The sequence below is a fragment of the Ictalurus furcatus genome, chromosome 9 (assembly GCF_023375685.1).
Source record: "Ictalurus furcatus strain D&B chromosome 9, Billie_1.0, whole genome shotgun sequence".
In the NCBI taxonomy this organism is placed as follows: Eukaryota; Metazoa; Chordata; class Actinopteri; order Siluriformes; family Ictaluridae; genus Ictalurus; species Ictalurus furcatus.
In genome coordinates, this window is record NC_071263.1 from 26464471 (window position 1) to 26489470 (window position 25000).

Sequence of the window (25000 nt, forward strand, 5' to 3'; positions counted from 1 at the left end):
TCGAGCAACATTCGGAGGAGCTTGCAATCGTTCAAAGTTTACGGCCAAAGATTTGGGCCGAGACGCGTCGCGTGACATCATCACAACGCGTGTTCGGCCAAAGCCGTCTTCGTGAACGTGAATACAGCTCAGAAGTTCTCGTTTTCTCCAACAAACACCACTGCGAAAGAATTTCACGCAATTGCAATTTCGCCAATTCGAGTAGTTTTCCTTGAAAAAACTTGAAAAGTGCAAAAACTCCGCAATTCGCGGCTCGGATTTCGAGAGAAAAAAAAACTCTGATGTGAATGATGACACGGCAAAAAAAAAGTCCCGCCCACGAAGCACGGTAAACTAGACGAGAGTTTAACGTGGTTCACAAATAGTCAAAACTCAAAATCGACTAGAGCGTACATCTGAGCCATCGTAGAAATGAAGCAAAAGGGTTGACGTGTAGAACTAAAATAAAAATATATACTGGATGTCGAGGACGTGGTATTGATCAACTCTCCCTACTTTCCTATTGGCAACCTCAATTTGATGAATTTGGACATTAAATTTTCCTGGGCTTTGAGGAAAAACACTTCTAATGCCCTTTTAGCGTTGCATTCCTCTGGGCTCAGCCAGGAAGGTCTGCTTTGACCTGCAAATGAAGGTAGCTACAGTTATCCAAATGTATGGAAAATAAATAAACGAATAAATATTCCGCAACATTAAAGATAACTGTAAATGTACGTCGTTCTTTAATAAGGCGTAAAAAAAAAACTTTTAAACGTTATGGTGTAAGAGGAATAAAACACTTCGGGACATGCCCTTAATGGCAAATAATCCGCGTCATTGATTTTATTTTCCTATAACGGCGTGCCTCGAAGTGTTTTATTCCTTACTTAATCATCATAAATGGTACTGTACTGCAAAACACGATATGCGACATGCATACGAGCCTCGAACAGATGGGTTCCTGTGCAGACAAATGATTCTACGGCTTTAGAGACGTGACGAGGCGGATCAGGAGAGTAGAATGCGGCAGGATAATCGCAGCACGGTATTTCACAGCCCTGTTTATTAATACCGTCTGAATACATGTACAGTGTAGAGCGACTGCAGCTCTGTGACCTGTAACACGGGCGTACAGAGGGCTCTTTATGGTGTGTTTGAGTGTGTGTTGGGGGGGGCATATTTTTACGTGGCCGTGCTTTGACTAGAAACAGCGAGGACTAGACGACTTGATGGATGTTAATATGTTAAGTGTTAAGACGTGGTTGTGCGATGATAAAAAAATTGACTGTGATATTTTTGAGCGTTTTATAAAGTGAACTCCTTTTTGCGATCGTTAGATAGATGTTTCGGTTGCGTTTATTTATCAGTGTCAAGTCTAATTTTGCGCAATAGTCAGTAGGGGTGTAAAGATCGATAAAGTAGTCCACTGTTCACTAGAGGAGACTCGAGTGTAAAACTGCATGTGGTAATCGCAGTCCCAAGGACATCGCAGCAACCGTAGTCCCAGCAACCACGGCGAGAACGTCCGTGTGGAATTGACGTCCAAAACCATTTCAATAGTACTAAATGAATCTAGGTAACAAAACATAACTCCATTATTATTGATTATAAATCGGTTATTTATCATTATAAACAAAGTTGTTCTCACGCCGAAGCAGAGGCCAGTGAATCGTATCGTGTCGTGAATATCGACTCGTTGCTTTAAGAATCTGTCGCCTTGTGTGGAAGCCTGAGGTTCACAGCACTAATATTCAGCTAATAAAAGAGTCACTCAGTTTACATGAAACTCCGGCGTTGTCTAATCCGCTGCGTGTGTAGGTCACGTGTCTGTAAATGTTTCCCTGCACTGAAAAGCCACTCTTTACATATTAAACCTGAGAGACGTCACGTCAGATATTCTGTCCGTCACAGCGGGTAAATGATTCCTAATCCCTCCTCGAGTCTTTCTCGAAACCCAAAATAATGAACACGGTAGTTTCGCTGTCGAGGAACACTTCAGATCAGAGGCGTCCACATCATGAATTGTAGCAGTGTGGTCATTTCTTTCTTTCTGGATTCCTGGATTTGTTTCTTTCTTTATTTCTTCCTGGATTTCTTCATCTCTTTCTTTCTGGATTTCTGGATTTTTCCTTCTTTCTTTTTCATTCTTCGTTCTTTCTTTCTTTCTTTCATTCTTTCTTTATTTCTTTCTGGATTTCTTTCTTTCATTCTTTCTTGATTTCTTTCTTTCTGGATTTCTTGAATTTTTTTTCTTTCTTTCTGGATTTTTTTCTTTCTTTCTTTCTTTCTTTCTTGATTTTTTTTCCTTTCTTTCTGGATTTCTTTCTTTCTTTCTGGATTTTTTTCTTTCTTTCTTGATTTCTGGATGTCTTTCATTCTTCATTCTTTCTTTCTGGATTTCTTGATTTTTCTTTCTTTCCTTCATTCTTCATTCTTTCTTGATTTCTTTCTTTCTGGATTTCTTGATTTTTTTTTCTTTCTTTCTTTCTTTCTTTCTTCATTTTTTTTGTTCTTTCTGGTTTTCTTTCTTCGTTCTTTCTTTCGTTCATTAATTGTATATTTAGTTAATAAGTATTTAGTAAGGTATTACTGAAGATTGAATGGTTTGTTTAAAAAGAACAAAGAAAACGGTTAAAACCCGAAACCATCCTTACTTAACGTGACGTCCCCGTGGTTTATACATAAACAATGGTGTGTTTTGTTTTTTTTGTTTTTTTTGTGAGTGTGTGTATGTGTAATTTTTTGTGGTTTGTGGGTGGTTTTTTTTTTGTTTTGTTCTGTTTTGTTTTGTTTTTGTTCTTTCCATGCGATTATAATGTTAATCACAAGGGACACGGTGAAAAGCAAAGATTGCACAAGTCTTCATCTTTCTATCATGAAAACAACTGTCAACTTGTCTCTGGAAATATGGAGCTTGATGTTTTCAAGAAACGACTGCACTCTTTATGAAAATCATATTGTTTTGAAAACCTTGGGGTGTGCACCTTGCCAAAACAACCGCATGCAAGGTTTCAGTTTCCTCCCAGGAGTTCTTCTCAAAAGATTATTATCTGTCACGATGAGCCGCCGTAACCAGATTAGTACCAGAAACCTGATTATTATACTGTTCTGTAAATCACATGTTGGGGATGATGCACTCCAACTGTCGAGGGTCAGGACTCGAGGACTCTTGGATTTGAAACCCACAATCTTTGGACCACTAGCTCCAGGAAATTAACCACTCGGCTGCCACGGCCCTGCAGTTTATAAAACCGTCACTTCAATCAATCTTTTGATTCAAATCTGATGAGCAGGGTTTTCTATCACAGTACTGTAGTGATCTCATCCTTCTCCTGCACCCGGGATTTCTGCCACTCGCACACTTCACGCACGTTTGTCTTGTATTGTATTCATCCGTTTATTTATTCATCTTCAGTAAACGATTCAATTCTGTTAGTATAGTAGAGCGCTTTTAACAACGGACATTATCTCAAAGCAGCTTTACAGAAACATATAAACACAGGATAGAGATTTTAAGCGTGTGAATTTATCCCTATTGAGCGAGCCGGTGGTGACGGTGGTGAGGAAAAACTCCCTGAGATGATATGAGGAAGAAACCTTGAGAGGAACCAGACTCAGAAGCGAACCCGTCCTCATCTGGGTCACGACATATAGTGTGAAAGTAAAGGAAAGGTCATTATATGTTATATATCTCGCTCAGGGTCAGTCTAGAGCATCAAGGAAGAGTGTTATTTACAGATTTCCCCATTCAGTTGAAAATAGAGAAGGAAAAAGGAGCTCCTTTGACTACTTTTGCTACCTTTTGAGGGTGTTTTACTGACCCGAAATGCTTTCTTTTTTTTTTTTTTTTTTAATGGTGACAGGAAGTCAGGAAAGCTCTTTACCAGATCCATTTACTTGCATGTTTTTGGGACTTGGGAGGAAACCTGAGAGCACGGAGTAAACCCAGATGGATACGGGGAGAACACGGGAGCTCCGTATCGAACGTGGAGCATGGAGCTGTATTCTAAATCAGATTATATAAACGTGATTAAAAGAACACCTAAAGGAGATAAGTAACTTATCTGGATCTGGATCACGTGACAGTCAGGACTGGATGATGGACATGTGCGTTAGTCTATTGTGCCACAAACAAAAGATCAGCCAGACGAGTCAGACAAGAATCATGAGCCTCCTTACTACTCAACTTGGTATGGTGTCCCAGAGATGAGAATTGCTGATAAGTGTTAACTATAGAACATCTGTCACGCGTTCTTTAATAAGAAACAAGATTCCTCCGATTGCCTCAGACACTACAGCCAGATCGACCGCATACATGGCTTTGATTTCGTGTTTATTTATGCCAAGTGATTATTCCACAGTGCGGTTTAATTCTGTATTCTTTTTGATCAGAAGGTGTTAATCAGTTTTCCATAACAGCAGCTCTGACGTTAATTCCGGCTGCAATGTATATTAATGCGACTGTTCTAATACAGTCGTGGGGGGGGGGGGGGGGGGAATAAATAAGTTCTTCCATGGAACTTGCCAGGTTTTTTGACGTATTCGGATGAGCAAACATTTGATCCTGTTTGAAACAGTGCGTACTAATGAAGTTGATGTACTTGAACGAAACCACGAGGAAAATGAGCTTCTTCAATCATTTGTTCAGCAGAAATATCAATAGACGTCATATTCTTCTGTGGAAAAAGTAAATACACCCTTGGCATCAGAAGCTAGTATTGCTCCCTTTAGCAGAAATAACTCCCTGAAGGAGTTTTGCGTAATTGTCCACCAGGCTTGCTGGAATTTTTGGCCACTCTTCCATGCAATATTCTTTCAGTTGCGATATGTTTGAGGGTTTTTCTTGCATGTTTTGCCCGTTTCAAATCCCCCCCAAACATTTCAATAGGATTCAAATCCAGGCTTTGACTAGGCCAGTTCATAACCCTACGTTTCTTCTTTTTGAGCCGTTCCTTGGTGGTTTTGCTCGTGTGCTTAGGATCATTATCCTGTTGAAAGCTCCACTTTCGGTTCAACTTTCAGACAGATGGCCTCACATTATCTTCAAGCACTCTCTCTGATATGATGTTGAATCAATGAATGCAAGCTATCCAGTCCCTGAGGCAGGCGAAGCGACCCCAAACCATAACATTTCCACCACCGTGCTTCACAGTTGGTATGAGGTGCTTCTCCTGAAAAGCTGTCTTTGATCTGCGCCAAATATGTCTGCTGTTACTGTGACCAAACAACTCTATCTTTGATTCGTCTGTCCAGAGCACATTACTCTAAAAGGCCTGGGCTTTACCTATACGCTCATTGGCAAACTGTAGTCCTGCAAAGATTTTTTCCTGTCACACCTCACATGCAGGTCAAATTTGCGCAGTCTCTTTCTGATTGTAGAAGCATGCACTCTGACACCAACAGTTGCAAGACTTACTAGCAGACCCTGTGATGAAATTTTTGGGGTTATTGGGGACTTCATTTTGAATCAGACGGTCTGCTCTCGGGCTGAATTTGCTGGCACGGCCAGTCCTGGGCAGTCGTTTGAAATCTGCGCCATTTGTAGATGAAATGTAACTGTAGGCAAAACGCTGTGGTGCAAGAGGAGTAAAACACTTTGAGACGTTGCTGTTATAGGCAAAATAATCAACTTCAGGCTGGTCACCACCACCCCAACAATGATTATTTTACTAAAACAGTAGGCCCCTAAGTCTTTTATTCTTCACAATTGCACAGAACACGATACGAGAGCGTTAACGACGTAATCCTGTCCTCGGCACGACACTACGGAGCAGGAAACGTCTGTGACGGAGCGCGCGACTATGGGATTAACGCCATGCCGCAATGTGATCGCAGGTGTGAGCACGTCGGTGCCGCCGGACAGCTCCATGGCTCAGTTTCAGGAAGTGATGCGTCAGCAGCTGGAGAGCTCCATGGACGCCGAGCTGGAGAAGCTGTCGAGCACGGCTAAAGGAGCCAACGTCGAGGTGAGCCTAACCTCCTTAATTATACTAACTGTGCTTATTTAACTTCGATATGTCCAGATATGATCGCACACTTCAGCACAGTGAGTGTCGTGTGCGATCATTTTGCATTGTTCAATCATTAAAATGTCGTGCGTTGACAAAATTATGTTTGAAGTTCCCCTGAAATCAAAACTCAGATGTACTACGGACACCGACGGCTATTGAATCTAAAGGAAAAAAAATATTTCTGTACTAGTCTTGTGTTCGTCCGATTAAAGACTCTCTAGAACGTACAGTATATGTCCGACCCCCAGGGGGCGTGGCTTCGTGTCTCGCTAGCGACGGTGGATTTTTGACTGCGTGTCTTTCCACACACCGTTCCCGTTTTCCAACGATCGCCTGTGGCCTATGGGTAGTGTCCGAAGTGTGCATTTCTTTGTGGTGTAGTGTAGTTTTGTTTTAAGCACTGGGGAATAAGACGTAAACGTGAAGATGGTTCCCGTGTAGAACCTTTTTAGGAACCGAGGAAGCGTTAACTATACATAAAATGGCCTACTCTGTCAGAAAAGGCTAACTCGTTTGTGTGTTACGTGGAAAAAAAAAAACCCCATAATAACATGCAAATATAGTCCGAGAAGAAAAGCGAAAGTAAGTTTACCGCTAAGGAAATGGTGCTAGTACAGATCTGGGGTGATGGTCGGTGTTGGCATCACTTCTGTAACCTTGGTAACAGGTTCAGGTTCAGTAAGTGCTTAATCCTGATCAGTGGATCCGGATTAACACGTTAACATTTAACATGAACACTAGGAGCAGCTACTATCTAGTGCTACTCTCTAGTGTACAGTTACTGCCAGGTTTTCGGGAGGAGTTCTGAAACGCACAGGGACACGCAGAGGACATGGGAAATTCCGTTCAAACGGTAACCCGAGCTCAGGATCGAACCGGGAACCCCGGAGCCGTGCGGTGCCGAAAAATGAGTCGGGTTATATCAGTTTTAACATTTTTAGCTCGAGCGCTAAACAATATAATGAAATATACACTGTAAAGGAAGAGAAGTACATAATTATATAAAGTGCCTGTGTGTGTATATATAATTACTTGTGTGCAATAAACACAAGGCTAAACCCGTGTTTAGACAGTGACCAGTGTGTGCATGTGTGTCTCTCTTATCATGCTCTCCAAATGTCCGTAGTGACACATACTGAGCTAACGTGTAAGCCAGTTTAAGTCTTCATGACCCCACTTAACTCTCTCTCACACCCACACACACACACACTTTTACGCATTTAATGTACTGGCAGATGGATACTGACATCCACGGTCCACACCCTGCTAACCCAAACACAATCCAGAAGAAAAGGAGACTCGGCACCGGGTGTAATGTTTGCGGAGAACTTATTCCAAATGTGTACAGAACACATGGATCTTGACAGCATTTATATGAGAAACCGCCACACCTACACGTCTAATATATACTCTGTTACAACGTCCAACGTGTCATGTGTACGCTCAGCCGGAGCGAATCTCGGCTTGGAGGGGGGAGAAAAAAACAAACTGTATCTAGTGTGTGTGTGTGTGTGTGTGTGTGTGTGTGTGTGCTGTTGATTTTACTGCGAAAGTAGTATCACATTTATTAAGAGACCATTTATTAAGACCCCACCCAGAGAAACACTGTGACCATAGTGACTTAAGCTATATATATATATATATATATATATATATATATATATATATATATAGTATATATATATTATATATTAAATTAGAAAGCAGGAAGTATTACATGTGTAAGGAATCAAACACAGTGAGGTGTCCAGCTTCTCTTCAGAATATTCGCATAAAGAACACGTATGTAGAATTTGCATTATGTCCATCCCACCCCCATCCCAACCCCGACCCCGACCCCGACCAAAAAAAAAAAACCCCAAAAAGGAACCTAATGTAATCATTTACATTCTAACCATACACACGGTCCATGTGGATCTCATTTGTTTTAGGATTTAATCGCGTCTGATGATGATGTGATACAGAGTGTCAGCGGAGGGATAATTATGAAGCAAAGCCTCTTTCAGAACCGTCTTAACGATGAAAGGATTAAGTTGGATTAGTTGATGTAGGGGCCAAATAAAGTTCGTGAAAAAACACGTACGCCACATCTGATTTAAAATGCAGAACTTCAAAGGAACTGTAAATGACTGATGTATTCAGACTGTGGACAGAACCTGCAGCAAACGGATGATGTCTTGGCCTTAAAAACTACAATAAAATGACCGATCACATGTGTGCCTCGATCTGAAACCCTGTCTCTGTTTCATTTTCCACAGATCTGTAAGAAGGACTTTGAGGGCTTTAAGAAGCTCTTCCACAGATTCCTGCAGGTGAAAGGACCTTCAGTGGAATGGCCCAAAATCAACAGACCTCCAGAGGACTCGGTAAGAGAAACGGTTCAGCTCTCGCGTACAAACGTACTCATAGGGCTGGGAAATATATATCCGTAGAACATTGATATGAGGATCAATTCTGCCACAGCACACACTTCTGAGATATTCTACATCTCGTAATATGTTTTTGATATCTTTAATGGAAAATGTTGACATGTTTCCAGAATTGTGGAAAAACTCGGAACGAGTTTTTCTAGCCATTAAAGTGCACCTATTACGGTTTTTCAAATATTCCCTTTCATGTAGTGTGTTACACGAGAGCTGGTTGTGAATGTAAAAACGTCTGCAAAGTTTCAAAAATCAAAGCGCACGACAAACTGAGTTACTGACTCGCAAAAAAAAGGAATCGATTCTGAACAGCTGAATCGAGTCGTTTGTGATTCCAGACTTTACTTCCTGTCCTAACCTACGTAGGTTTTTAACAAAAAGCCCCGCCTCTGGTCTTCATCGGCTGCTCGCTGACAGCGGTAGACCAATCACGACAGACTGGGACGTCTGACCAATCAGAGCAGTGTATGCTGTCTGAAAGGAGGAGTTTAGAACGAATCATTTGGAATGAATCATTTAGAACGAATCGTTTGTGACACTGAGGGGGGAAAAAAGGTAATGCTGCAGTTTAAATTATAACAAACGCACCATACACGGATGGAAACGAACGGGCGTGTTGTGTTTAAGTAATTCATTTACTCCCTAATTTGGTCTTGGCCCATTCCCATCCAGCCCTATCTTATAGACTAAGGTGATAAAGTGCGGCACTCCTGCGCAAAATGTGTAAACATAGGCAGGTCTGCCGATGCCTTTCCACTGAGAACATCCTGCAAATGATTATTATTAGGTCTAGCAGGATCGTGGTCTCGGTACACACCTCCACCCATCTACGATCTCATCTTTGGCCTTTTTTCTTTAAGCAGGAAATTCAGTAATACTCCCCTGAAGTCATGGAGAGAGCATGAGAACTGCGGCGTGTAGGGTACGGACTCTGTCACGCTTCATTTTCCAAGTCTGCGGGGTTTTTTTTATGACCCCACAGCGATGTCACCGGGCTCGACGATGTTATTAAACGCCCACTGAGAGCCGTGACACACAGTGAGTGGTAGGCGGACTGATATTAAAGCCAAGCAGCAACACACTCTTTCCAGAGCGGGAATTCTGCAGCAGTGCTAGTAGTCGTGAGAGCGTGAGAGAGAGAGAGAGAGAGAGAGAGCGAGCGAGCGAGCGCGAGAGTGAGAAAGAGCGAGAGAGTGATCAGGAAAGATCATGAGTGATGATCGGCTTCCTGTTCGGGAGTGTGTGAGCGGGGCGCCAAAATGGATCCTCTAACATCATCTAACTCGAGCAGTGTGTATTATAACCGTTTACACCACAGCGCTGTCCAATTCTCGATTCTGATTGGTCAGATGGTGTTGATTAATTTGCACTTGTTTCTAATACATCGAACACGCTCGTACCTGTGGTTTTAACTGAGAAAATAAACGGAGGAAGGAGTACAGTGAGTGGTCGAGTAAAGATAAATCCTACGTTCGCTAACGAGCAACCTCAGCAGCATAATGTTCAGAATATTAATGCCTTCATCAAATGATGCGTTTCTTCAGACTACCGTATGCTTTCCTGTCACCTTCTGAAGTGCTTTACCTCCTGCATGTGGATGGAAATGAGAGAGTGTTATGGTGTGTGTGTGTGTGTGTGTGTGTGTGTGTTGATAAGGCTCAGACTGGTTATGAAATATGTAATCCTGTGAGTTTGAGCCTATTCATTCTTCTCAGTCACTATATGGTGTGTGTGTGTGTGTGTGTGTGTGTGTGTGTGTGTGTTTTACTGACTGTTATGGTAACATGCCTCTGTCTTACATTAAATTTCCATTACATTTAGTCCAAGAACGAATGGATTATTATTATTATTATTATTTAAATGTACTACACTGCTGTTGATTCCTCTGTTCTGATTGGTGTTCATATTAATGCGTTTGTTCTAATGTATGGAGGACGCTTCACGTAAAACGATTAAAATATATTCACTTTCTTAGAATATTTTCACGAAGTTTCCCTGTAACCTTTCATTTACCGTTTTTTCGGAAGGAGTCTCCAGTGTCGGCGCTTTGAGAGAGAAACAGAAAGAGAGAGAGAGACAGACAGAAAGAGAGAGAGATACAGAGAGTGAGAGAGACAGACAGCGAGAGAGACAGACAGCGAGAGAGCGAGGGAGAGAGAGAGACACAGAGAGAGAGAGAGAGAGAGAGAGAGAGACAGAATGAGCAGTGTAGAGGGAGAGAGAGAGACACAGAGAGAGAGAGAGACAGAAAGAGAGAGACCGAGAGAGAGAGAGGGAGAGAGACAAAGAGAGAGAGACAGGAAGAGAGAGAGAGAGCGAGAGAGACAAACTGAGAGAGAGAGAGACAGAAAGAGAGAGAGAGAAAGAGAGCGCGAGAGAGACAGAAAGAGAGAGAGAGGGGGACAGAGAGAGAGAAAGAGAGACACAGAGAGAGAGAGAGAGAGAGAGAGAGGCAGAATGAGCAGTGTAGAGGGAGAGAGAGAGACACAGAGAGAGAGAGACAGAAAGAGAGAGAGAGAAAGAGAGCACGAGAGAGACAGAAAGAGAGAGAGAGGGGGACAGAGAGAGAGACACAGAGAGAGAGAGAGAGGCAGAATGAGCAGTGTAGAGGGAGAGAGAGAGACACAGAGAGAGAGAGAGACAGAAAGAGAGAGACCGAGAGAGAGAGAGGGAGACAGAAAGAGAGAGAGACAGAGAGTGAGAGTCAGAGAGAGAGTGAGAGAGACAGAGAGAGAGAGAGACCGAGAGAGACAGAAAGAGAGAGAGAGCGAGAGACAGGGAGAGAGAGAGAGAGCGAGAGAGACAAACTGAGAGAGAGAGGGACAGAGAGAGAGACAGAAAGAGAGAGAGAGAGAGAGAAAGAGAGCGTGAGAGAGACAGAAAGAGAGAGAGGGGGGACAGAGAGAGAGAGAGAGACAGAAAGAGAGAGAGAAAGAGAGCGCGAGAGGGACAGAGAGAGACAGAAAGAGTGAGAGGGACAGAGAGAGAGAGAGAGAGAGAGAGAGAGACAGAAAGAGATAGAGCAAGAGAGACAGAAAGAGAGGGACAGAGAGACAGAAAGAGAGCGAGAGAGAGTGAGAGAGGCAGGCTTCTTAAAGTCCAATAGAGAGAGTTAAGAGAGATAGAAAGAGAGAGAGAGAGTGAGAGAGGCAGGCTTCTTAAAGTCCAATAGAGAGAGTTAAGAAAGAGAGAGAGAGACGGAAAGAGAGAGAGAGAGAGAGAGAGAGACAGGCTTCTTAAAGTCCAGTATATGTGAATGCAGTTTAGGTTTAATAAAGAGATTAACGCTACGGAACACAATGTTTAAAGAAAATGGAACGACTCTCCAGGTTTTCGGTTCTGTCCTGCTCTCACGGGACGATAATAAACTCTGGACAAAGGTGACAAGTGTAATCCAAGCCAAAGGCATATCTATTATTCTATTATGTAAAAAAAAAACCCCAAAAACAATTATTTGCCTAATTCTGGACATTTTGTTCTATTCATTTTAAGCTAAAATTGTTATTAATTATTTTAAATTTGTTATTGATCTGAATGAAATGTTTACTACAGTACTGAGAGATCATTGGTGGAATTTGGTCACATGACCTTGTTTCAGCTTCATGTTACGCCTTGTTTAAAGAAAGAAACCTAAGAATCGAATGAATTCAGGTGACATGCTCACGAATAAGGAATTCATGCCAGGAAAGTACCTAGTTAAGCTATGACTCATTAAACACACACACACACACACACACACACGCACGCACACCCGGTGTTGCCTCATTAAACATGAAATTTACACGAGTGCAGTAGAATGTGGAAAGAGACCGAGCTTGAATTACTGGTCAGTAATTGATGTCGTAGCTACAGAAAGCTGCAGCAGTTACAGTAAGGACACGTACTACTGCAACCGGATTCCCTTCGTTCTGGAAGCTTTATACACGAGTGTTTGTAGTGGAGAGAGAAAAATAAAACATCCCTGTGTGGAGATAATCAACTTCCTGCGTATCATCTGAGACTGAGTGGGAGTCAGAATGACTCAGTACATTTTGCGTGTATTTCCTCATGTGTAAGTCGCTTTGGATAAAAGTGTGTGTGCGCTAAATGAATAAATGTATCTCTTTCTCTCTCTCTGTCTCTCTCTCCCCCTTTCTCTCTCTCTGTCTCTCTCTCCCCCTTTCTCTCTCTGTCTCTTTCCCTCTTTCTCTCCCCATCTCTCTCCCTCTCTCCCCCGCCCTCTCTCTCTGTCTCTCTCCCTTTTTCTCTCTTTCCCTCTCTCTCCCTCTTTCTCTCACTTTCTCTCTCTGTCTCTCTCCCTTTTTCTCTCTTTCCCTCTCTCTCCCTCTTTCTCTCACTTTCTCTCTCTCTCCCCCTCCCTCTCTCTCCCTCTTTCTCTCTTTCCCTCTCTCTCCCTCTTTCTCTCACTTTCTCTCTCTCTCCCCCTCCCTCTCTCTCCCTCTTTCTCTCTTTCCCTCTCTCTCCCTCTCTCTCTCTCTGTCTCTCTCCCTTTTTCTCTCTTTCCCTCTCTCTCCCTCTTTCTCTCACTTTCTCTCTCTCTCTCCCCCTCCCTCTCTCCCTCTTTCTCTCTTTCCCTCTCCCCCTCCCTCTCTCTCCCTCTTTGTCTCTTTCTCTCACTTTTTCTCTCCCTCGCTCCCTCTTTCTCTCTCTGTCTCTTTCCCTCTCTCCCCCATCTCTTTCCCTCTCTCTCCCTCTCCCCCTCTTTCTCTCTCTCCCTCTTTCCATCTCTCTCCCTCTTTCTCACTTTTTCTTTCTCTCTCCCTATTTCTGTCTCTCTCTCTCTTTCCCTCTCTCTCTCTCTCCCTCTTTCCCTCCCTCTTTCCCTTTCCCTCTTTCTCTCACTTTTTCTTTCTCTCTCTCTCTCTCTCTCTCTCTCTCGTCCAGTGTTTTATTTCTTGGATACGCTCACCAGCCACTTTAATAAAACCCTGTACCCATGTTCCCCCTGCGCATTCATACAATTATCCAATCAGCCAATCACGTGGCAGCATTATAAAGTGTAAAATCCGGTCGAGAGCGTCAGTCAGTGTTCACCGCTGGGGTACAGAATCACTCAACCTGGACAGCTGAGGATTGGAAAACTGTCACCGGGTGTTTCGGTGATCCTGTGTTCAGTACAGGAGCGCAGGACAGGAGCGCAGGACAGGAGCGCACGACAGGAGCGCACGACAGGAGCGCAGGACAGGAGCGCAACCCGGTGTGATCTTCTGCTCTTGTAGCCCATCTACCTCATGATTCGACGTGCTGTGCTGTTCCTTCGTGATTATATATGGTTATAACGAGCGGTTATTTGAGTTAGCCTTGCTGTGAGCTCGCACCGTTCTGTGCACGATCAGTAGTGTCTGAAATGCTCAAGCCACCTCTGTGGCGGTCAGTCTCACCGAGACCACACCTCCCCCCCGTTCTCATGTTTGATACGAATATTAACTGAAGCTCTCGACCTGTATCTGCATGATTTTATGTCACATGACTTGCTGATTTGGATAATCTCCTGAAGCGCACAGGTGTTCTTAATAAAGTACAATGACGGTACACTGTATGACCAAAAGTATGTGGACAACTGAGCGTCACACCCGTGTGCGTTCCTTCTCCAAACCGTCGCCACAAAGTCTGAAGCACACACTCGTGTACGACGCGAGACCCGAAACCTGTTCCAGCACGACGGCGCCCCTGTGCATGAAGCCAGCTCCAGGAAGACACGGTGTGTGTGTGTTTCAGCATTTGTCTTCAGACTTTCTGTCTGCTCTGCGGAGCACGGCACTCCGCTTCTCATCATCGCAAAACCTGAAACAGGAAACCTCATGACAGATTCAGCCCATCGTGTTAGTCTGTGAACTCGGGACCGCTGCGTTTTTGTGGTTTCAAAACAACTTTCGCGCTTGAGTAAATGTACCGATCTCTTGTTGCAAATGAAATGGGCTCAGGAATAAATAAATAAATAAATAAATCCTCAGATTAGCTATTAGAGCACTAAACACCAGAAGTGTGCTTGTTTATAATGTGCACAACCTGTAGTGCAGTGTAGATAATACACGCTTGATGTAATGCACAAATACAGGAACGGTCTGACATCATGGAAGTCTTTTCATCCCTCCTTCGCATGTTTTTGTTACTCCTTCTTTCTGACTCACGGGCTCATCACTTCCTGCTGTCTGTTTGTTTTTATGGTGTCAGAAAGATTGGTGGTGTGGGACCGCTGCCTGAGTGTCTTACGTCCTCTCTGACTCAGCTGGGTCACATCTGGAGGACATACAACCTCATGGCATGCGGCCTGCAGACTTCTGGGAAACCGGAGGGATGAGTGAGTGAGAGAGAGAGAGAGAGAGAGGGATGGAAAACAGAGCAACCCGGAGAACTCGCTCATTCTTAGCATTTTTCATGGCTAGTGTGTTATGTTTGTAAGCTGATAGTGTAGGCAGGAGGGCAGCATGGCACATTTACATACCGTCTCCAGCAGCCTCTCACAGAAACCTCGCGTCGGGATTACACTCGACGGTTTCGGCTATACGATACACACTGTATGATCTGACATGTCACGTTTATATTACAGCACAGTGATATTCTTTTCTTCGTATATCCCAGCATGTCAGAAAGTTGGGGTCGGAGCACAGGGTTAGCTATGATACAGCGCCCCCTGGAGCAGAGAACGTTAAGGGCCGTGTTCAAGGGCCCAACAGTGGCAGCTTGGCAGTGCTGGGGCTTGAACCCCCAACCTTCTGATCAGTAACTCAGAGCCTTAACCGTTGAACCACCACTACCCATAATTTGAGATCGACACGTAGGCTTTGAACTATATAGCATACGTTGTACGATTTGAGCTGTGCGCTATACAGTGTAAAATTTCTTGGGGTTGGGGGTTCGAATCCCGCCTCCTCCGCCCTTTGTGTGTGAGCGCAGAGCTTCGGTGGTTTCCTCCCTCATTCCACAGACATGTTCTGTAGGTTGATTGGCGTGTCTAAATTGTCCGTGTGTGTGATTTACACCCCGTAGGATTTGATTCGAGATGTACGACGACGTGTACAGTGTGACGGTTATCAGCACACTGTGAACGTCAAGGCTGATCCTGATCTTCAGAATTGTGGTCTGTGAACGGTCGTGCTCCTGACTGGCATGCTCCCGTCTGGATATAAAACGAAACGCGTCTCATCGTTAAACTTATAAAACAAGCTTTATGTATATGTGTGATTTGATTAGGTACAGAAATACAAAAGATAGAATAGCAAAATTGCTGCATTGTAGCCATTTAAAAAAACAAAACAAAACAACAACGACAGCATTTTTCTTTTCAGATCCAGCCGTATGAGAAAATCAAGGAGAAGGGTTTACCCGAGAACGTAGCTGACAGCCTGAACAAGCTGGTGGTGGTGAAGCTGAATGGAGGTCTGGGCACCAGCATGGGCTGCAAAGGGCCGAAAAGTCTCATCAGCGTCCGGAACGAGAACACCTTCCTGGACCTGACCGTGCAGCAGATTGAGGTAAGACCCCTATGATGTATAATGAATACGGGTGTGAATCTCCATGCAGTTGCAAAAACAACACAGTTAAACTACTCACTGCTCATCCGACGCGATTCGCTTCAGCATCCATACGATTCAGCATCCATACGACTCAGCATCCATACGATTCATATGATTCAGTTCAGGTAAAGTCGAGCCAGTCTTCAGGAAAGAGGACATCATGCTTTCTGATTTCTTGGTAAAGACGAGCAGCATTTTTGTCTTGTTAGCTTCGAGAGACAGTGTGGTGAGGGAACGGCTGTGTATAGCTGCTGTATGTAAGCGATAACAGGAACGAACTTGTTTCACAGACGTTATACGGCATTATATATTATTTATATATATATAAAAACGCTAAGCTGATTGAAAAGTGTCATACTTTAATCCCACCACTGGTTGGGATGTTCCAGTTGGAATAGCTAGCTCAGTGCCTGTCCTGGGTTCACCTACTAATACACGGTTCAATACATCTACACTATATGGTCAAAAGTACATGGACACCTGACCCCATCCCGTTACAGATTTAGTCCTCCTTTGCTGTTGTGGCAGTAATTTGTTTAAAGGTTAAAAGGGTCAGGAATGACCACGAGAGCCAGACCTGGTCATATAAACTATACCGAACTAAATTATTCCGCAGGATCGTGTGTGGCGTCAATCTAACGGCGTCCATATTTCACGGTGAGCAAATGCGGTGACATCATAACTGTCATACGAGTCGAGGGAATGAACAGTCAGGGTTTGGGAGGGTCACTTTAAAAATGTATTCCGTTACAGATACAAATGACTTCATAAAAACATGTCACGAGTAACGTAATCCAAATATCACCACGTGAACGTAATGTAATCTGATTACTTTGGGATGACTTCCAGGTATCACGTATGTAAATGAAGTCAAGAGAAAAGCAATATGATTTTCTGTCTCTCTTTTTCTTTCTCTCTCGCACTCACTTTCTTTGTCTCCCTCACTCTCTTTTACTTTCTCTCTCACTTTATCTCTCTCTTTCTCACGTTTCATTTCTCTCTCCCTCACTCTCACTTTATCTACCTCTTTGTCTCACTTTATCTACCTCTTTGTCTCACTTTTTCTTTCTCCCTCCCTCACTCATTCTCTCTCTCGTACTTTCTCTCCCCCTCACTCTCCAATGTTTGGATTTGTTTCAAGAAAAGAAAGAAGTGTGTTGCTCATGTGAGTCACAACTGGAAAGAGAGAACCAGAACTATAATCCTGTAGCTGTCTATAATGTGTTGTGTCAAAAGCAGGGCTCCAGACAAAAAAAAACAAAAACAAAACAAACTTTATTTATTTGTTTATTTATTTTTAAGTGCCACATAAGAATTTTTTTTAAACACTTACTTCCAGTCATCCTGTCGTGTGTGTGTGTGTACGTCTGGCCTCCTTTTACAGCGTCGGCATTTTCATCCCAGTTCCCTTAAAGTGGGAACGGGACGTCTTTACCAACCTGAGAACTTTATACAGTCACAAAGAATTGTTCTTCCCACAGAATCTGAGCCAGTGTCACTGATCGTAATCATGTCCGGATCACTTGGCCATCGAGTGGAGTTTGGCCTCCTCCTCCTCCTCCTCCTCCTCCGTGCTGATCCCGATCAAGTCTTCCAGGGTTGAATTGCGTACTTCTGATTCGATCCCGTTTTGACCCTGAGCATCCAAAATGGGTCGGACGAGCAGCATCTCGACTAGACAAGCGCACGCTGTGACGTCGTCAAACGTCTTGCACACATACAGTCAATTGTTCTTCATTAGTAATATCCGAGAGGTACATTCGGTGAAACTCAGCTCTTTACATGTAATCTTTATTTATTTATTTATTTATTTATTCATTCATTTAGCTCTCCTTCCGTTCGGTCTGGTCGTGTAGTTCACATGCACGAGACACTGCTTGTGCTAAGGGGGTTTTCTGTAGCGCCCTCTGCGATCACATAGTCGCGAGCTTTTTTTTTTTTTATGCTTTTGACTATAGCCCCGTTTTCTCACAGTCCTGAAACAATCCGTTCCGGTAACGGAATCTGTTTTCCCCGGTATTTCTCTGCCCGATTTGTTTTTTTTGGATCCTGATTACGTGACGTCGTTACATGTACTCCGTTACTCCCCGAGCCTGGTTATAATATACAGTTGAACAAGTTTGCAACGCGTGATCGTTCTTCCTTCACCCCGAACACACACACTGGCCCCACCTAGTCCTTTTCCTATTGTTCCAAACACTCGTTCCCAGGAAACGTTTTTTGCGATCGCAGAAATGACCGCAGATTTTACGCAGATTCGGGCCGAGACGCGTCGTGATGATGTCACACGCATTCAACCAAAGCCCTCTTCGATTCCCGTAGTCGAACACGAGTACAGCTAAAAGCTCTCGTTTAATCACAAACATCACCGCGAAACGCCGTGCAGAACCATTTCATCCAACTGTGATTTCGCCAATTCGAAAAAAAAAAAGGCACAAAAAAGACCAAAATCGAGCATCTTTGGCCGCAACGATCCCGCAGAACTCTGCGCGATCCTGTACAGACTGGTTAGAGCGCTGTGGATCAGCTGATGCAATCCTGACATCATCACGAGCCTACATAACGCTACGTGCTTAGACGGTTCGCTTCGTATTCTGCTTCACGGGGATATAATAATAACTACTAATACGCACACACTCCCATGAGAGATGAAACACCCAAGTGAATAAAAAGGCAATAAATTTCTAAAGCGGACTCGTGTCTGGAAATTGACCTTGTGTAGTAGAGAACTGCAGAGCTGCGCTTTTGTAAAGTTCCTGAGCGGTGCTGCTGTCCTTGAGCGTAGCACATAACTCTAAATCAACGCACACACACACACACACTCGCACACTGCAGCAATTGAAAGTAGCCCAACACTGTGATGAAAGTAAAATAAAGATAAAAGTAATAAAGATAAAAGTAGCCTAATGATGTCAGAGTCACGGGAGCAAAAAGTTGTCTCGCATCCTGATTGGCTGATGCAGACCCGATAAAATCCACAGAACGATGGGCGAGCGTGCTCGTGAACCAGTTTATTTGGGTGCAGACCTCGTACACTAGACATGTCTTGGAGTATTGACTGCCTTTAGAGTTGGGGCTGGGGAACATTTAGTACATTAACATTTTGCTGAATGGTCAGTTTAAGTTGAAACTGCTCCACACACACACACACACACACACATGTTGGTCACCCCAGTCTCAGCACTTTGTGTGTTAGGAATGAGAAAGTGCTTTCAGTGCAGCTTTGCTGTAAAACAATGTCTGGCGACAAAATCAGGCTTGCTCATGAGAGTGTGTGTGGGTGTGGGTGTGTGTGTGTGTGGGGAACTCAGTAAAAATAATCTGTTCTTCCACACTGCGGGAGTCTGAAACTCTGCATCAGTGACGGATCCACATACTGAGACGTACGGAGTAAACAGAGAGCTGCGTCCACAAGCCGGAGCGTTTAAATGACTAGCACATGTTTCAGATCTGCTCTCTGTGGTTCTGCTCGTTCCCCCGCGGGAGCAGTGTGAAATACAGCACCGGCACATTGTACTGCACTCGGGGAGAAACATCAACCAGCACTTAGATGAACATAAAATATTTCTTAGTAAGCACGGCCGGGGGGCAGAATGAGCGGGGGGGGGCAGAATGAGCAGTGGGGGGGGCAGAATGAGCAGTGTAGTGAGAGGAGGGGGGGGGCAGAATGAGCAGTGTAGAGAGAGAGGGGGGGGGCAGAATGAGCAGTGTAGAGAGAGAGAGGGAGGGGCAGAATGAGCAGTGTAGAGAGAGAGAGGGAGGGGCAGAATGAGCAGTGTAGAGAGAGAGAGAGAGGGGGCAGAATGAGCAGTGTAGAGAGAGGGGGGGGCAGAATGAGCAGTGTAGAGAGAGGGGCAGAATGAGCAGTGTAGTGAGAGGGGCAGAATGAGCAGTGTAGTGAGAGGGACAGAAAGGGCAGTGGAGAGAGAGAGAGAGAGAGAGAGGTGTAGAGGAAAGAGACCGACAGAACACAGCCTGCTCTGTTCCTCACTGTAAGTGAGAGGTATAAAGAGGAGGATATTCACCTCTAAGGTAAAGCTATACACCTGAAACATTCAGCTCTGTGTCTCACAGCTCAGATCTCTCTCTCGCCCCCCCACTCCCCACATTCAGCTCTCTCTCCCCCCTCCCTCCCTCCCCCCCCACCCCCCCCACTCTCAGCTCTCTCTCCCTCCTCCTGGATGAATTCCGTGTATATTTCTCCAGCGCATGAGCCGTTACCGCTTACAAACACCGAGCTGATTCGACGCTATACATCCAGTGTGAGAAACTCTATCAAGGTTACTCAGTAAATTTCCACGAGTGAAATTCGGCCATTTCGAATCAGCCTTTATAAGTTTCGATCTCAGTACACATGTACTCTGCAACTGCTGGAGTTCTCAACAGCTCAGCGAAATCATGCCGTAAAGAAAGGAAGTTTTAGCTGCTGTGGCTGGTCATGTGATTACCAGGAACACAGCTGAGATGTTCGGCAGTTCACATGCGCTGCACTTTACGCTGGTTCTCATTCACCCATTCTCACACACACTCACACCAGTGATAGCAGAGCTGCCATGCAAGCTCGCCATCGCGAGCAACTTGGGGTTCAGTGTCTTGCCCGAGAACACTTCGGGTAGACACGGAGTCACGTGGGCCGGGAATCGAACCGCCAACCCTACGATTAGTGGACAACCCGCTCTACCACCTGATCCACAGGTTGTTCTCATTATCAGATGATCATCCTGACACTGTTCTGATATTCTTCGGGTTTTAATATTTCTCCTCTAGCACCTGAATAAGACGTACAACACGGACGTCCCGCTGGTCCTCATGAACTCGTTCAACACCGACGAGGACACCAGGAAGATCCTGCAGAAATACACACACCACCGGGTCAAGATACACACCTTCAACCAGAGCAGGTACACACACACACACACCATCTCATGATCTTGACCCAAGAACCCGTGACGTCAGAGGCTGTCGCTTTGTCGCCATGACAACAGCTCAAGTGCATGGTGTCAGGAACGGGTGTGGTCAGAGCGATGAAGCAGATCAGCTTCGTGGGTTATGTTAATATTTAACGCGCTCTTCAGCGTGTTGACGTCTTTCTACACTCGTCTACAGGAACGGAGACCCTCACTGTTTGTGTTTGGTTGTCCGCTGGGCAAGCAAATTCCTCACCCGTCACTTGTGTTTCTCCGTCACTCTGTAGGTATCCCAGGGTGAATAAAGAGTCTCTGCTGCCCGTGGCGACGGACGTGGGCATGGTCGGAGAATGCGCTGAGGGATGGTACCCGCCCGGACACGGAGACATCTACGCCAGCTTCTATAACTCGGGCCTGCTGGAGCAGCTCATCGCCGAGGGGAAGGAGTACATCTTCGTGTCCAACATCGACAATCTGGGTGCCACCGTCGACCTGCACATCCTCAACCACCTGGTCAGCCAACCCAACGGCAAACGCTGCGAGTTCATCATGGAGGTCACGGACAAGACCAGAGCCGACGTCAAGGTCAGAGAGAAAAAAAAAAACAAAAACACACAGGCACGTATCGTTATTTAAATGTTACTGCTATACACTGTAATTAATCGAAACCTTCTGACCAATCAGAATCAAGATTCTTAAGTTTGTTAAAACTATACTTTAACCTTCTATAGTTACCTGTGGTTTAGTGTACTCTTATATTTCATCTGTATTAGAGAAGTGAGAACATTAAAACTGTGCCACCTCATGCGCTGGGACTGCCAAGCTGATCACAGGTCATCATTCACACTGATGTTCTCCACCTTCTCCAGGGAGGAACTCTGATTCAGTACGAGGGGAAACTGAGGTTACTCGAGATCGCGCAGGTTCCCAAAGCCCACGTCGACGAGTTCAAATCCGTCTCCAAGTTCAAGATCTTCAACACGAACAACCTGTGGATCTCGCTGGCCGCCATCAAGAGATTGCAGCAGCAGAACGCCATGGACATGGAAATCATCGTGAATCCGAAGGTAACACACACACACACACACATACAAAAAAAAAACCTCTGACTGTATAAATAATCAGCGTATTATTATTATTATTATTATTTATTTTTTCCTGTTCTCTTTCCCCAGACTCTGAACGGCGGCCTGAACGTGATCCAGCTGGAGACGGCCGTGGGCGCCGCCATCAAGTGCTTCGAAAACGCTCTGGGCATCAATGTTCCTCGTAGCCGCTTCCTGCCGGTCAAAACCACCTCCGACCTCCTACTGGTCATGTCCAACCTGTACAGCCTGGAGGCGGGATCTCTCACCATGAGTGAGAAGAGAGAGTTCCCCACAACACCGCACGTCAAACTGGGCAGCTCCTTCACCAAGGTAACACTCGCCGTCGCCACTGTCCAACATTAAAGCTAACGTTCTGGGGTAAAAAGTCTGTTTTTTTTTTGGGGAGAATTAGAAGGGACACAGGATATTCCTCCAGCTACTCCGGTTTCCTCCCCCAGTCCAAAGCCATGCGCTGTAGGCTGATTGGCATCCCTAAATTGTCCGTAGTGTGTGAAGGTGTGTGCGATTGTGCCCTGCGATGGGTTTGGGTTAGCACCCTGTCCAGGGTGTCTCATGTTGTTCCCTGGGGTAGGCTCCAGGCTTTCCAGCAACCCTGTGCAGCATAAGCGGTATGGAAGATGGATGGAAATGGTCTTCTGGATGGAAATCTGCAAGCTGATTAACAGTTAAAATGATCTGCATGGTCTCTCTATTGTCTTTGTGTGTTGTATTTGCTGGTTCGCAGCAGTATGTAGGTCAGGCTCATTAAAGCTAAAGTGTGCTGCGTTTCTGGTCTACAGGGACCGAGCTACAGGAGCTACAGGTCAGGACAGGGCTGCGTTATTATACAGCATACATTCACGGCTCGGATGATGATTTCGCACCTTTTTGTCACAGTCGGGGGAATTCAGTGAGCTCGGATATATCTAAAAGCGGCACATCTCTTCATCTCGGTTTAAATCTCTGCGTCCAAGCTTTTCAAGACCATTAATTAACTAATCACTCACGCAGCACTCATCATCCATATACACTTTTATAACCAAACTGAACACCTCTCTCCATCTCTCTCTCGGTCTCTCTCACCTAATGTGCAGGTTCAGGAATATCTGACACGCTTCGAGAGCATTCCTGACATGCTGGAGCTGGATCACCTGACCGTATCCGGAGACGTGACGTTTGGGAAAAACGTTTCTCTGAAGGTAAAGGACAGAAGAGTACGAGGAGAAGAGCACGCATCATACCCTAGTTATAATCCGATCCCTCGCCGTTTCAGCAGGACACGTATGAACCCGTAACGTGTCCTTCATGTCTGACGATCGCTTCTTTATTTTAACGAACAACGGATGGCTATCTCACCCGTGTGTATCCGCCGTGACTCACTCGCTTCGTTCATTTAGTAATATGATCATTTCAATTTGGTACATATTACTGACCATTTGCTTGGGGACAAATTGATTGCTTCTCACAACAAAAAAAAAAGCAGGCGTTTTTTTAAAAATTCACTCACACGCTGTTTCTCCCCTTTTCTTCTGTAAACTGTGCCTTGTGTGTGACGTCATGTAGTACCAAGTCTATGCTCGTTAGTCACCGTGAATAAGGGACTGGCTGTGCGAGTGTAAAGATCATCGCAGTAATAGGATGTTTTGTGCATTAACCTTGTAGCTTCAGTGAAGAACTAAAGCAGCACGCATTAGATGGAATACATACGATACTGAGACTCGCCAGGTTTTTAAAATGTTCCAGCGCGGACTCCGCGAGAGGTTTACCGTAACAGTCTGTCGTCGTCTTCATCCGATCATTCATTATAAGTAGCGCCGTCCTGAAGCGAACAAAGCCATGCATAATGAAGGGTCGCATCCGGCAGCGCTGAATTATTAACCTTCTCTGGAACTCTGTGACGTATCGTTTCTGACCTTTGACCCTTCTTTGTCCTACAGGGAACGGTGATCATCATAGCCAATCACGGGGACAGGATCGATATCCCAGCCGGTACCATGCTGGAGAATAAAATAGTCTCCGGTAACCTGCGCATCCTGGACCACTGACGGCTCCGCTCACGTGATCACGTGACCTCACGACACATCACCTGCCCGGTCCCGCCTCATGACAGAGAGACAGTGCCTCGAACACGTCCTCTCATAGACTTATTTTTGTATTGCTCTGTCTCTTTTAAAGTCTATTTTATTGTTTCCTACATTCCGACGTTTTCCTGTGTCAGTATCAGAACCGTCTCATATTACTGTACAGTATAAATACGCCGCGACTTCATCGTCCACTGTTTTTTTGTTTTTCTACTGAAAGAGATCAGTATTTTCTCTTTGTGCACTATCCATGGTGACATTGCAGACTGTGCCCGAATCCCACTCATGTAAAAATAGATATAAATAAAAATAATGTGAAGGAGAAAAGCAATAAGCTTTCAATCACGGTGAACGGTTCCAGGAGCTGCACTGGGTTCTGGAACAAAAATAAAGTGCAATATGGAACTAATCAGCTCTCTGTGTGTGTGTGTGTGTGTGTGTGTGTGTGTGTTCTCCCGTCCACCCACATTACAACCTTTAGAACAAGAGGGACGGAGAGATGGAGCGTCGAGACAGTGTGATAAAACGAGAAACAGACACGAAAGTTGAAAGAAAGCACGAAAGACAGAAAACCATCAAGAGCCAAAGTGATAAAAAGACACAGGAAACCAGAACGCGAGCTGAGGAGAGAGACAGATGGGAGAAAAAGGAGAAAAAGCAAGGGAAAGACCCAGAGATTTTTAAAAAAAAGGACCAAAATCTAAGGAAAGGTTGAATTTTGACAGGGAGAGACTGAGGGAATGTTGAGGGATGGTGCGATAAAATAAGACCGGTCGAATAAAGGGGAAAGAAGAGCAAGAACGAAAGAATAGAACGTGCTAGAGATGACTACAATGAAAGAATCTCAGGAAAGGAGGAAAAAACCAAGAGTGACAGATTGAAGGAACATCAAGGGACGGTGTGATATAATGAGAAACAGACTACCCAGGGTGTAAGAAAACGAGAGAGTAAAGAAATGAAGACAGAGAGAGAGAGAGAGAGATGCAGGGAATTT

General features: G+C 44.7%; 1 protein-coding gene across 3 annotated transcripts in view; it reads left to right on the top strand.

Annotated features, from left to right (window-relative positions):
* The window catches only part of ugp2b (UDP-glucose pyrophosphorylase 2b), a 26862-nt gene extending 2444 nt beyond the window's left edge, over positions 1–24418 (top strand). For all 3 annotated transcript variants that reach the window (XM_053632901.1, XM_053632902.1, XM_053632900.1), the window contains exons 2-10: positions 5815–5945; positions 8249–8356; positions 15703–15888; positions 20698–20831; positions 21125–21422; positions 21707–21904; positions 22013–22255; positions 23020–23124; positions 23863–24418. In XM_053632901.1, the coding sequence (XP_053488876.1) occupies positions 5847–5945; positions 8249–8356; positions 15703–15888; positions 20698–20831; positions 21125–21422; positions 21707–21904; positions 22013–22255; positions 23020–23124; positions 23863–23970 (1479 nt within the window). In that variant the 5' untranslated portion in view covers positions 5815–5846 and the 3' untranslated portion in view covers positions 23971–24418. The remainder of the gene's footprint in view (positions 1–5814; positions 5946–8248; positions 8357–15702; positions 15889–20697; positions 20832–21124; positions 21423–21706; positions 21905–22012; positions 22256–23019; positions 23125–23862) is intronic.
* Positions 24419–25000: the final 582 nt, after the last annotated feature.